Here is a 14,924-nt window from a genome sequence, read left to right on the forward strand (position 1 = left end):
ACTCGTGTGGTCTCCAGTAAACAAAAAAAAACTCCCCTCCTTACACACACACAACAGCCCCAGAGCCAGTGAGGCACCAGGGCTTCTGCATTTTGTGGGCCTCTCTAGGCTCCAGGGTGGGGCTAAAACTTGAAGTTTCAGTGTGGGAGGGGACATCCAGAAAGTGGGCTGGGGTGAGGGATCTGTGTGGGAGGGCGCAGGGAATGGGGGGTGAGGTGTCTAGGCAGGAGGGGGGTGCAGCTTACCTAGTCCAGCTCCTTACTGCTTGCGGGCACAACCTTCACTACTCTTATTGGGCAGAATTCTGGCCATTCAGTAGCAGGAGGAAAAGCCTCTCCAGACAACTCTGTGCTGCCATTCCCCCGGGGAATGCGTGCACATGCGCACACACACACTCATACTCTCCTGCGCTCAAACACTTACACAGGCCAACTCATGCAGGCAAAAAGTTGCAAGGGAAGCCAAGATGGTGCATCTACCTGCAGTCACGACGCTGTGGCAGTGAGCTGATCACACCAGCCCCTTGCCAGCTTGCTGTCTTGTCAGCGTAGTACTTGGGAGCAGTCAGTTCCATCCGTCCTGGGGGAGATGGACCAGGGGTCTGAGCTTCCTCCTGCCTCCCCAGCCAGCCAAGACTAACTCCTGCAGAATGGTGATGGCAAGAAGAGCCCATCCTTATAGCTTTGTGCCCTCTTTTTATATGTTTCAGTCCATAGCTCTGGTCCTGTCCCACTGTTCCAGGACTCTGTAAGATCATGAGTCATCAGCGAACAGCAAGTGGGACCTCTTTCTCTTTCTTGGGTGGGTTCTTTTGCAGGGTTCAGCTCGTCCTCTGGCAGCTGTTTGTCCAAACAGGCTGGCTTTGGGGACTAATTATATTGCACACGCATCCACGTTCACGCTTTCATCATTCACAGAAAGGACAGCTCACTTCAGAGAAAGAAATGTCTTTCACAAAGGAACACCCAAGATTTCCTACAGACTTAGGGTATCTAAAAACTTTTTTCTTAACTTATACTAGTTAAAATAAAACATACAGAGTAGACCCCCAACTTGCGCTGAGGTTGCATTCTTGCGCACCCCCACGTTAAATTAAATTTCATGTTACTTGGGGGAGCCAGGAAACTGCTGAGCACAGTAGCAGCGGTCAGTTTCCTGTCTCCTGTGAGTGGTGGACAGCCAAGAGCCTGGTACTCAGCTTCCCACAACTCTCAGGATCTGGAACAAGGGGACAGGCACCTGAGTGGTGGACAACCCGGATTCAGGCGCCAGCTTCTCACCACCCTGAGTTGCGTTAAACCGATAAATGCACTCCAGTTGTGCCTGTATCTTGGAGTTCTACTGTATAAATACCTATCAGCTGCTGCAAAGCATATAAAACAAAATATAACTTTTTAGAACTAAGCTAAATCTATAAAATAAAGCTAACTCTCAGCAAACACTGCTCTCTGACTGCCCAACTCTGAAGGTAGTACAGAAGTAGAGTTGTCAATTACATGATTTCCCCCACATACACACACTCCCCTGCCACCACAAACACTAAAAGAACCTCACAACCCTACCCTGGTCTACAGATGTCATGCGGAAAGACCAGCTTTCACAGTATAATGCATTTTTCATAGCTGTGAATAGGGCCCTATAAATGAGTAACTAGACCGGATTTTATACAATTATACAGCCACCCAACACCCAACCCAGACAGTTTTTTGATCTGCTGGTAGCTCCCTTCCTCTAATGGGTATTGTCTGTCTTCCTCAACTGGAGCAGATAAGAGCATGATTAAGCTGAACATAAGTTGCCTCCTGAAAGCCAGATTGTTTGGTACTCACAACTGCGACACACAGCAGGCTGAAACCCAACCTGATTCTTACCCAGCACCAATGCAATATCATTCCTTCCCCACAGTAGCCCAAGGTAGAACTGAAGAGGTAGATACCCTGGGGTGAACTTCAGTGTGTGCTATCTTTGCTATTTATTAAGTTAATTATGCTAACTTCTGTTTTGAGTATCCTTTGTGGCAGCCATTTTATGCAGCTGTGAGCTAGAAGCCATTTGAGTCACAGTGAAAACAGTATCTGGATGCATGCTTCTGTGAAGCAACAGCCCAAGTGATAGCCTCTGAAAACACAACATGCTCAATTTGCAAGGAGCCACAACCATATGAACATATGATGCAAACCAAAAAAATATAACAGGCTGTCCATGTGCGTACTGTTGATTTCATTTGCATACAGTTGCTTTAAAAGATGCACAGCCCAAGTTTGACATTTATTTCTCCTTGTATAGACAAAGCCTTACAAAAGGCAGTGCATTACAAGGATGTAACTAAGTCACTCAGAGAGAAGATGATCAGTGGCATTATAAGAGCTTTTCTGAAAGAGGGTTTAAATAAGCAGTTCGCAAGCTTTTCATGGTCTGTGCCCACTCCTCTTTGTGCCATTCTGGGTAGCAGGAACAAGAGATAACAGAGGCAAGACTGGGGCTGCAGTTTAGGGGCAGGGCCAGAAAGTGCAATCAGGGTCTGAGACGAGGAGGCAGCACTGGGGCCATGTATGGACACCACCTATTCTGCCTCACCCCGCAATTTCTCCATATCCTCCTATGGGGATATGCCCCATAGTTTGAGAACCTGTGAATTAGCCCCAGTGTGCTTGGCAGGTTCCCAGCACCAGGCAAAGAGATGGATGGCATGGTGTGATCCCAGTCACAGTGCCTGCTCCAGCATTTCAGCCACAAAGGAGAAGGAAGGGAACTGGAAGCAGGCAGGAGGGGTCCTGGGGTTAGAGTAGGGGTGGGGATCCAAGCTTGGATCCGGACCACAACTTGCCTGGATCTGGGCCCTGAGGCTTGGGGATCCCCTCCTCAGCATCCAGTCCTCATAGGGAGCCCTCAGCCTTGTGCAGAGCCATAAATAGCTTATCTTGCACTGGAGGAAAGAATATAAAATGGTGCCCCCTCATGTTTATAATCATAGAACACTAGACTTGAAGGGACCTCAAGAGGTCATTGAGTCCACTCCCCTGACCTCCTGACAGGACCAAGCACTGTCTAGCCCATCACTGATAGGTGTCTGTCTAACCTAGTCTTAAATATCTCCAGTGGTGGAGATTCCACAACCTCCCTAGGCAATTTCATCTAATGTTTAACCACCCAGACAGTTAGGAAGTTCTTCCTAATGTCCAGTCTAAACCTCCCTTGCTGCAGTTTGACCATTGCTTCTTGTCCTAGCCTCAGAGGCCAAGGAGAACAATTTTTTTTCCCTCCTCCTTGTAACCCTCTTTTAGGTACTTGAAAACCATTATCATGTCCCCTCTGAGTCTTATCTTTTCTAAACTAAACAAGCCCAGTTCTTTCAGTCTTCCCTCATAACTCATGTTCTCTAGACTTTTAGTCATTCCTGTTGCTCTTGTGTTCATAGTAGTTATTTCATAGAAAAAGGGTGAATATATATCTTGATTCATGTAAGAATATAATTTATATACAAATGCATATAATGATAAAATATCACCATGTCAGGTACTATTTGGTATTTGTTAATAATTGTACTTTGCACGCTTTTAATGAGGCGAATTCATCAATAACTGCATTGAAATTATTATTTGCTCCCTCATGTTCTATTGATCAGATGGACATATTTGATAATCTCTCCTGACCTGTGGATGCTCAAAGGTAGTTCTTAATTAATTTAATTTACTACAACTTCTTTAGCAAGAAGCCACAGTCACTGGCAAGCAGAGATATATTTGCAGGACGATTTCCAAATTTGGATAAGATTTGGCCAGATTATATTCATGAATTAACCGTAGAAAGTCTGAACTAGTCTCAGATGAAACATTTGGCAACAGTGTTAATGCCTGATGTTTAAAACTCTGAATCTCTGATGAAATTTCTGAGGCATTCAAATCGCTGTCATCTTTAAAACTTAAATCTACTGAAAATAATTATCTTGCAAATTTGAAACATAAGTTCAAGCGATGGCCACGTTGACTTGACCATGAAATAAAATCAGAAAGGAGTTTAACGTTCTCCTGCATCAATTCTTAAATGTAAATACAATAGTCTTTAAATGGCTCACACTCCCGATTAAAATAGTTATCCTGAAAATTGGAGACATGTTTAAGGGATTGCCACATTGATGGACCTCATTAAGGAAACATGCTGTTTGGACAGAGCTACCCAGGCGGCTTTGAAAAATTGCACCGCTGCCATCTTAACTACGCCCCCTCACCTGCGCACCTGAGGCAAGCACCTCACTCATCACACCTTTGTTATGGCTCTGCCCTCACTGGCTGGAGTCAAGCAAGCTGGGTCGAGATCTGCTGAATAAAGCTTCCGCTCAGTCTGGTACAAGGCAGGTGTAAATTCACTAACTTTCAGTCACAGCTGGTTTTAAGTCCTGTAACTTTGTTCAAGTTTTGTAACAGCTGTTATCTGTGTAACCTTTGAGCTATGTAACATTTCATCATGATAAGGGGTCCTGAATATCTGTAAGAAATAGTGTAGCCAATGTGTAGTATTTTACCATTTGTATACAAATATATGTTGGTAATAAGTATTGCAGCTTTGTTTTGTAGATTAAGCTTTGTTTTGTATAGTTATACTTTGTTGCATAAGCTATGTTTTGGAGCAGCTGCTAGGTATTTATATATATTCTATATAAATAGTATAAATTTGTAAAACAAAAATCTATAGATGCCATAAGTCTGTAAGAAATCCTGATTTGTCCCTTTAAAGTTATAAATCCTTGATCACATGCTTAAATCTACTTTTCACCTCACAGTACAATAGTTGCACACATTGGGGTGACATTCATACACAGTATTAATAACTATATTTCTATATTTTGTTTGCATTGTTGCTAAGACAAATCAATGTTTAAATGAATGGCTTATTAAATTAGACCTCCAAGTAAAAGTATTATTAGGTGTGGGGTGCAGAAGAGTTCAAGAATTTATACAAGTAGCATTATCGTTTGTAGCCAGGATCCCAGATCTTTTTTTAAAAAAAAAATTTCCGAACATGTAGAAGCATTATTGTGTTTATGTGTAGCTTCAGTTTACATCTAGTTCTATTCATGACTGTCAGTGTTTTTCCCTTATACGCTGTGGTTTGACACAATGCATCCTGTAGTCATGATGTACTGATAAACTCGTACACTGTATGGTAGTGTGAATAATCTCATTTTTGCCACTAACATCTTAAAATGGAGAAATTAAGTTGGAGACAAAGACCAGCTTTATAAGAGAGTGGGTTTTTGCTAGCTTTCTGGAAATGCATGCAGGGGTTAAATTGTTTTTCTATAACTTTTTGGGGTGTAGCGCCTACATTTTTAAACTAAAAATATTTGAAATGCTTTTGCGTTTCTAGTGAAAAGAACCAGGGTTCTAGGCACTTAGGACCAGATCTAAGCAGCTGTGAAGCTGTTTTCTTTTGGATAGTGAAAGTACTCTGTTAACTATAGTGATACAGTTTTTGTATAACTTTTTAAAAGAGTACATACCAAGGCCCAGATCCTGCAAGCACTTTATGTATGTGTATTATTTTGGTCACATGAACATCAGATGATCTGGCCCTAAGTTTGATGTTTTACTTAACAGTCTTTCTAATGTTTTAAATTTGCACTGTAATATGTTAACTGCTTAAATGGAATTCAAAGGAGATTGGGGTTAAAGACACTAGATGTCACTAAACACCACCTCTGATTTTGTACTAAATTAAACCTCTTAAAATCTTTTGTGTATTACACAGGTAAACAAAATGTGTTGATAATGGGTAAGAGGACTTGGTTCTCAATTCCTGAGAAGAATCGCCCTTTAAAAGACAGAATTAATATAGTGCTTAGCAGAGAGCTCAAGTAAGTATTTATCCTGATTATTATCCTTTACTTTTGAGATCATGAGGAAGCATTCAACTTTAACTTCAGTTACTGTTTGTGTTCTGTGTTAGCGTTTCACAACTTCGGAGTAATACAGCTATGAAGTGCTTTAGTCTTAATATTGAGTGAGACTCCAAAGCTCCAATGAGCTTGTGCAAGAAAGGCAGTGTGAACTGAGGGTCATGCTCAGTGTGTACTTAGATGGCACAGTCATTAATATACTGAAGATCAGTAATGGATGCCCAAAGACTTTAGATTCTGAGTAGAGATGTCCAAGATTAAAGAGTTGCCCATCCATTCTGAGTATCAATTTCACTGGGAAGGTGATCTTTAGGAAGGACCAAAGTAACTGCTAAATAGATGTAAAACAGGGTTGGGGCAGTTACACATCCTGTCAGAACCTCAGTTTTGATTATGAAAAGTTCCACCTCAAGGCCACTACAGAGAACGGTGGCAGTCATCTGATCACAGAGACTTAGGGGACCTTAATGGATTTTGGAGGGCAGCCAAATTTGGCAAGCACCCTCCACAGGACTCTGAAATTGTCAGCGTCAAGGCCTTTTTAAATTGATGAAGGCCATGTGCAGATCCTGATTTTGCATCAAGATACTTCTCCTGGATTTGGCATAATACAGTGATCACACTGGTTGTCCCACATGACAGTCTAAAACTGCACTGAGATTCTGGCAATACTTCCTTGGCAGGGGAAAATAAACCAGTTTAAGAGGACACAGGCAAGAATTTTCCCTGCTATTACTATCAAGGCAATGCCTTGATAGTTTCCACAATCCAATTTGTCTCCCTTATTAAAGACTGTAATAGTGATAGTGTTTCTTAAGTCTTCTGGAATCTTCTCCTTGTATAAGATATGAAGAAAAAGTTTGTGGAGGTTCTCTGTTATCCACGCAAATGTCTCATCCCTTCCACACTCGGGGACATACACACCTTTGCCCAATTCATAGGGCTCGAAGCATGACCCTGTTAATTTAAACTCCCACCCTTACCCAAGCCTTAGGGCTCAGGGTGTAATTCCTGCAGGTATGCAGGACGCGTGCCTCTGAAAAAGCCTTGCACAGTAATATTCTTATTCTCTATTTACAATTACCAAGAAAGCAGAATACATGCTAAGCACATAGTATCATGCTCACCAATCCTGATAAGGCAGGCAGGCAGACTGACTTCCACTGTTGGGACAAAGTCACTCTCTGGTTTCTGGTTGCTGCACCTCAGGGTCTTGGGGGCGGGGGGTGAGTCCTCGTTAAGGTGTTCCTTCTTCCCTCCTGATTGACGTCCTGTTCTTCTTTTTTCTCCCCCATTTTTCCTTCTTGGACCCCAATTTAAGTGTGAAACTTGAGTCCTGTTTAGCTATACTTTGACCAATTATTTTAGTACAATTCTACTAACCAATCATAACCTATGGTAACAGAATTGCCTAACCAATCATAACCCACCACCTTAACTGATTATATCCAACAAAATTAATTACAGACCAATTGGGAGCAATTTAAAAAGCAGACAGATTATAGAGCAAACAGGAGAAAAGTGAAGGCAATCATCAGAGAATGGTAATTCCCCAACCTCAGCTATTGATAAGTGATTGCCTGCCACAGAAAATGCTGTTAACTAAGTTTACCCATCTTGAGATCTGTTTAACAATGGGAGCCACTAGGATGTGGGCTTCTTCTTAACAGCCTATTATGACACTACTGTACTGGAATGTAGATGGAACGTGAGTATGTGACTTGTAGCTTCACAGTTAATGGCTGCTGCTCTTTAGTCTGGCTGCAGACAAGAACTAAGCCTCTCAATATGACTAGAGAAACCATGTTGGTATACCGTTAGAGTTCCTTACCGGTTCTTTACCTCTAAACATATGCATTTCAGTTGATATGCTATCTGGCCCTTTGCTTATTTTGCATATTGGCTTGTGTTACTCCTAGCTTCCATTTTAGTTTTACTGGAGCAAGAAGACTAGTATATTGCTCTTGTCTTGAAAGAAACACTTTCTGTCAGCAAACTGTGTCTGCAACTTTCAATGTGGCCTAATTAGTGCTCTAACTCGCATGCCCTTTATATTTGTGCAGCCCTGATTCGAGCTCTAGTGAGACCCAAGGAGTTGTAGCCGAATGTACGCCACCAAAGAGAGAAGAAATATATGTTGTTGTTTTTTTTAAAAAAAAAAAAAAAAAGCTATAAACTTTTATTAAAACATTAACCAATAAACCGCAACCACAATTAGCTACTATACCATTTAAATTATAAAGCACTTAATAATGCCACTATAAGCATGGTTTTTCTTTTGGCCCATGGTTTTTTCCGAAGATTCTGTGCAACTCACGCCGTCTCTCTGTTCAGCGGCCGCAGTAGCTGCACCGTGGTCCTCCCTATACCTTCCCTCGGTGGGTTGCTAGGCCACCGGCAGGAAGGGTAACCAGCAGGAGGTTGCTAGGCTCCTGGCTAGTTACCTTTTAACCTTAGCGGACTCGGTTTGCTGGACTGAGCTCTGCCGCGCCTTACCACATGCTATTCAAATTCAACTAACAATTTCCTATGACAAACTTAGTATACTACAACTAATTTAAAAAAAAGAAATACTAACAATTGATAACTATTAACATAACTATCGACATAATAGGTAAATAAATAAAGAAGTCTTTTTGACTCTTTTGTGTAGCAGCCTTTATGGCTTAAGGATACTGTCTGTGTTCATCTGACGACAATTTTAAAGCTTCTCTGCAACGTCGCAATGGTTGCTCCGGTAGCGGGCTCTGAGGTCTGCCGCTGTGGGTACGCAGTACCTGCAGACAGGCCAGTTCGCCACCCATGGCGCACCTGCAGAGTACCGCCTTGCAGTTTCAGTCAGTCGATGGTAAATCGGGCATGGTGACAGTCTTGCGCCTTTGTAAATTAGGAACAGCGACAGTCTTGCACCTCTGTAAGTAAGGAACGGTGACAATCTTGAATCTTCGCCCTAAAGGGCTGGTCTGGGGACTTGGTGGATGCCCTCGCAGAGCCACACCTTCCCGTCCAGGGCCCCCCGAATGGGTTCTGAGCTCTGTTTATATAGCACTGTCTCATGCATATGTATAATGCATTTACATAAGTCTTTTGCATGTAGAATTTTGTGGGGGGATTGTCCCTCAACCAATCACAACACTTACTTTTTCTTGTATTATAATCACCGCATGCGTATTCATGATTCTTTTTTGAATTCAGTTCAAATTCTTGGGGGAGCTACTCGTCAAAATTGAACCGTTGTAGTATTGCCATTGGGCAACTAATAACAATTTAAAGTTTCATGAGTTTGTAAAAATCCCTATCAGCCAGCCCACTTTAGATAAGATCATGCTGACCAACGGGGACGATAACACCCGAGTCGATGGTGTTACTTGACACAAACTACTGCAACTCTTTCAGGTTTGTGCTGAGCAGGATCCACCACCAATTCACAGTGCTTTTATTTGGTCTGTTGGTAGTTTCTTGCATTTTTATGTAATGTGTGGAAATGACAGCTGTATTTCTTCAGCAGTCAGGAGTCCATGTTCCCTTGGTGACTGATGAGAGGCCTGTCCAAGCTTCAGTTACTATTCAGAACAGACATTATGCAGCCTACCTTTGAGGCTGGATATCCTAGTCAACATGGACAAATCAGTTCTGTATCCAGTGTGAAGAACAGAATTTATCAGAAAAGTCTTAGATTCTACAAAGGCCAAAACTTTTCTATTGCAGTCAAGATTTGAAACACTGGCACTGATATCTGGGATTAAAATTTACATCCTATCACCACACTGCACAGCTGCCTTAGCCTCCAAGGTGCATGCTGCCATGTGCCCAAAGATGTTGTCAAAACCATTTCTTGTGGTTTCAAAGTGATTTTTTTCCCCTAAAATACTGAAATATCTTTTGGAAAAACAAATATATATATGCACGTGTACAAATCATTGTAATTTATGTAGGATTTTTTGGCAGAATCAATAAAAGCAATACATAGTTGTGTATTCCTTACGGGACAGAATAGAAACACAGAGTGCTTTACATCTTCATATTTGTTTCTTGCTGTTTCTGTTGCTTTTTAAAATAAACTTGCTAACTACTCAGTCTGCATTGAATAGTGATCTAAATATACAAATCACTTTTCATAGCAGACTTTTACTCAGCCTCACAAGCCTGGGGCCAAGCCTAGATGGGGCACAGGGGGATGCAGTGTAGGGGGTGTGCATGGGGCAGGGGGATATGAGCTCAGGACCGGAGCTCACCACTGCATGTTCAAGGAATGGAGCCCAAAGCCACATTCACCCCACTGCCCCAGGAAGATGGAGAACTTGCACCTGTCAGCTGTTTCTCCAGGTTTTGTATCTGCAGGTGGGGACAGGGCCCAACCACTGCTGGAAATCCCAGGGGCTGGGTATGCTACTTGTCTCCCTACTCACCATCTCAGACCAGGAGACTGTGACTTCAAGGAAAACCCATAGTGGCCATATTTGAGAAATGCTACTCTATGCAGTACAGTATGCCAGACTGCCCCTCAGAAAACTACAAGAAGAGCTAGTTTTGCACAGCCTCAGGAGGGTTTCCGGAAGGAAGTCCTTCTTCCAGAGGCCCCCCTGCCCCCGGGGGGGGGGGGGGGGCGTGCTTCTACATGGTGTTTTGGAGTCTGGAAGAACAGTCTTCCGGACTCCAAATCACGTGACATTATGCTAAGGAGGCGCAGGGAATTTGCATCTGTGCCTCATTAGCATCTTTTGCTCCCTGTAGTAGCATGCCACTTCTGAAGGAAGTGGCCTGTGCAGAAACGTCCATAAAGACGAAGGCAAGCTCCACTCCCTAGACATCACAATTTAAACCCTTTACCTGGACCAGACTAAATCATTTCAATAGTCATACTTGTTCATTGTACAGAAGGAAAGGCCACGTGGTATCTGTTCACACTCAGCCACAGTAGAATGAATGTGTGCAACACATCTCAAAAATTACTGGTAACCATTTATTACCCCCACATAATATTATTTAGTTCTAGCACATGAAGACATCCTAATTGTTGTCTATAATATTATTTTATATAAAAAGGAGAGGTTATGGTGTTTCTAGGAGATGGGGAAACTAATTTCATTCCAAGTTGCCTATAAATCTTAATCATAAAGGCACCTTGCCTATGCCAAAGGTTCAAATCCACCTCAGGCCAGCTACAAAGGACCCCAGGCTGCAGCGTGTAATATACAGGCAGATTGCTGTGCTCACGTGGAGCCCCACTGAAATCAAAGGGTATCCATATGGGTTCAGTACTCCATCCTCATTCTATACAGAGATTTTTGAGATCAGCATTAAAAAGTATTAGACTCTTGAGTTTTATTAGTGTCCCCCATCATATACATTTAGTTTTAATCCAGTTCTCTGGAATCAGATATTCCATCTCTCCCTTCCTCTCTCTCTCACACATCTATACACCATTATAATGGGCATTAATTAGCCAGTGTTACCCAGGTCTGGGCTTGGAAATTGTTTTACCTTCATGCCCCAGGGGTTGATGCCTCTAGAACACTGTTGGTGGGATAATCCCAGTTTTTTTTACACCTGTTCTGTGGATGACCCCAATAATCACACTTCTGTAGTTTCTTGACTGTTTGGCAATTTGTTGCCTTATGTTGCTTGGGGAGGAGAAGAGGTTCCATGTGGTTTTGCTTCATTTTGTGTAGTAACAGTACAGAGGGGAGAACTACACTTCCAGTTTCTCAAAGCCTTACTCCATGGGTTTTTTTAAGTTACTGTATTCCCTAGTCACAACCAACTCCCCATTTCACAACAGTTGGTAACTTGTGCACTGCCACAACCAGAAGCTAATAAATGTAAATGTCTTGCCGGTTACATAATTTCTCATTTACTCTGTCTCCACTCTCCCCATTTTGAGATAACAAAATTAGCAGACTCCCCTGCCCTGCTAAGTAGAGCCGAATAAAATAAAACTAACCTGTCCACAGACTCTTGAAATGATGCACTTCCCCTACTAAAAGCTATTTATAGTAAATTGAAGCCAAAATAAAGTAGAAAGAAATCTCACTTGGGAGCTGCATAATGAAGATTAGCACTTTTCCTAAAGTGGTGAGGTGGTGAAGTTCATTTTTACAGCTGCTCGAGCCATGCCCTATTATTATGCTTTGCTGTGCAAAAATTGTTGAAGGACGTAATTGTTTTCATTACCAAGGAGGCAGGAAGTGCATTAACCAAGAGTCAGAAACCTCCTTATTTGACCACAATTGTTCTACAGTTCAAGAGATAGACTGTTTTAATATTTGAGAAAACATACTGAGTACTGGAAATCTGGTAGAGCAACGACCCTAACTGTAAAAAGTAGCAGCAGGGAGAAAGGATATTTTCATCTAATTATAGCTACATTACACTGTGCTGCCCATAACTGGGTTAAGATGTCACGCATCAGCTCCTAGACCTACAGCATTTAAAAATTTCAGCAGTCATCCAAAATTTTAACTTTCCCGCGTGCATACCCTATCCACTATTGTACTTGCATTATCCTTTGTACTGGTCCATAAAGGGAAGACCTAATCCTGCTCCTCTTAACACCTGGACATACTCATGCAACCTCCGTGTGTTTGACATAGTACTGTGGGCTTGTTTTGATTATGGGTATTTGACTAGAACATAAAAACTAGCTGAAAACATTTTACATGAAATATATTTCAAAAATCATTTCCCTAAAATAGCCAAAAGTCTGACAGACCTCATTTATGTTAATAGAGTTGAGTAAGATGACACTTTTATTGTTTGGCTCCACTTCAAATCTGTAGGTAATAACTGCACGGCCAGTCCACATTTCAAATTACGAGAGAGGGAAAAATTAAAGTAATTTGGTTTTTTTTTAGGGGCTGAAGAGGGGATTGTTGTGTGTCTAGCTTCATTATGAAAAGTGTTATTGTAGTAGAAATCAAGTTGAAACAAATCTGGTAGTTTGGTTAGACTCATCAGCCTAAGTCTCTTGTGTTGTTCAAATAAGTAGCTAATACAAAATTTAAACCCCATTATTATACAACTTAATTAGTTGTTTCTTAACATGATTATTTGTAATGCACAAGATTCTATCTGCTTTAATTAAACTTATTTTTAAAAAGTTACCTTATTGCTAAAGATTGTGCTAAATGTGAAATGTATTTGAATAGGTTTATAAATACATTTAGAAAAAAAATAAAATATGTACTTAAATAACACTAAGTCTCATGTGAACACATTGTATAGATACTAAACAATAACATTTTATTATTTTAGAGAAACCCCAAAAGGAGCACATTGTCTTGCCAAAAGTCTGGATGATGCTTTTGTTCTTCTGGACTCACCAGAATTCAAAAGTAAAATAGACATGGTTTGGATCATTGGAGGCAGTTCTGTTTATAAGGTACAGTTGGAACTCTAAATTAATTCTTAAAATGGGGGGTGTTGGACCATGATAGGCAGGAGCAGATGGCCAAGCAATATTTAATGCATACAATAACATGCAGTTGTAAGTATTAATTAAGTATTTATGGCAGGATTAGCACTGGGGATGCCCAAACTCATATTGCCAGGCAGTCATTGGCAACAGACTCAAGATTTGACCTTTTATTATCTTATTTATCCAAACTGTGACTATGGCTTTTTTTTTTTTTTTTGCTAAAACTGGTTAGAACCATCTTTGATAATTGGGCCTGCTCCTTCTTTAAAGACTTTTCTCCTATCTTATCAGTCACATTCCAAGTCCAGTATTTGCAGTCAGACATACCATCTTTCAGGGCCATTTAACAGCTGCTGTACATCTGCACTTCACAGAAACTGCAAAGCATGTATACATTTTTAGCTAAGCTAATTTAACCCTTTACATATAATTATCTAATCCTGTATCTCAGGTGGAGAAATAACCCTGCAGTTGCAATTCATGGCCACTGGAAGGTACTGTGGAGCTGTTTGTTGGCAAAAGAGAATCTGGGAAGAGCAGGCAAACAGTGATGTGATAGCAATAACAAGCAGAGAGTAGTGGAGATAGAAAATGAGGGGTGTTATCTATTGTTGGCCCTAGCTTTCACTGCCTAACAACCAGCCATGCACCCAACAGACACTCCCATCTTACATCACTCACCTGCTCCTGCACGCACACATCCACACAACAGATTCCAACTACCCTTGACACTATGCCCACAAAGCTACCTCCTTACCAGTCAACAGCTTCCTCCAAACATTCTCTCTCTCTCTCTCTCTCTCTCACACACACCCTCTACTTCTCTCCAAACCTATCTCACCCTCTGTAATGAGCAACTCCATATACCTAGCTACCCACAACCACTCAGCTTTCCCACACATACACATTTTCTCTTCCCTCTCCCTTGACATTCCCTTCCACAAACATAGCTTTTCCATAGCTATCTCACAGTGCCCCTTCACAGCTGTTATCCCAGTTTTCATCTGGTCACCCCCACAAATCCATATGTGCCACCTTCCCATTGAACCACCTGAACACTCACCTTTTCCCCAGACACGCTTCAGTTCTTCCTGGGACTGAGCTGTCGATCAATGGATCTCATCTTCTATGACATCATTGACGAACAACTAAACCAGTTCTTGATCAGCAGAGCTGATTACAGGTGTCATTAAAAAAAGCCAATGTTGGGTGTTGTGTTCTTTTTGGGTTCTATGCTTTTCCTGTAGTGCCTGGATACACTGACTATCAAAGCAATTATGAGTGCATACAATGGTTAGATGCCAGGACAACCTGTCCTGAACTAGACTTTCCAGATCACTGAAAGATATGCCACATGAGTTCATGTTGGCCTTTCAGGTGTCCTTTATAGCGCTTATACTGAACACCAGTAGAACGCTTTCTATGAGCAAGCTGGCCATGGACGACCATCTTGGGTATCCCTGTATCATCCAGCCTCATAAAATGACCAGTCCAGTGAAACTGTTTGTAAGCATTGCTTCCGTGCCCATGACACCACACAGCTTAAGAACATCTGTGTTAGGAATTTTGTCCCACCAATTCATGTGGGCAGTCTTCCTCAGACACTCCATA

The 14,924-nt window shown here is 41.7% G+C and overlaps 1 protein-coding gene across 1 annotated transcript in view; it reads left to right on the forward strand.

The window, feature by feature from the left end:
• The window catches only part of DHFR (dihydrofolate reductase), a 41,374-nt gene that overhangs the window by 3,203 nt on the left and 23,247 nt on the right, over positions 1–14,924 (forward strand). The window contains exons 3-4 of the mRNA XM_074994218.1: positions 5,749–5,854; positions 13,151–13,277. Coding sequence (XP_074850319.1) covers positions 5,749–5,854; positions 13,151–13,277 — 233 coding nt within the window. The remainder of the gene's footprint in view (positions 1–5,748; positions 5,855–13,150; positions 13,278–14,924) is intronic.

Source organism: Carettochelys insculpta, chromosome 5 (assembly GCF_033958435.1).
Source record: "Carettochelys insculpta isolate YL-2023 chromosome 5, ASM3395843v1, whole genome shotgun sequence".
Classification (NCBI taxonomy): Eukaryota; Metazoa; Chordata; order Testudines; family Carettochelyidae; genus Carettochelys; species Carettochelys insculpta.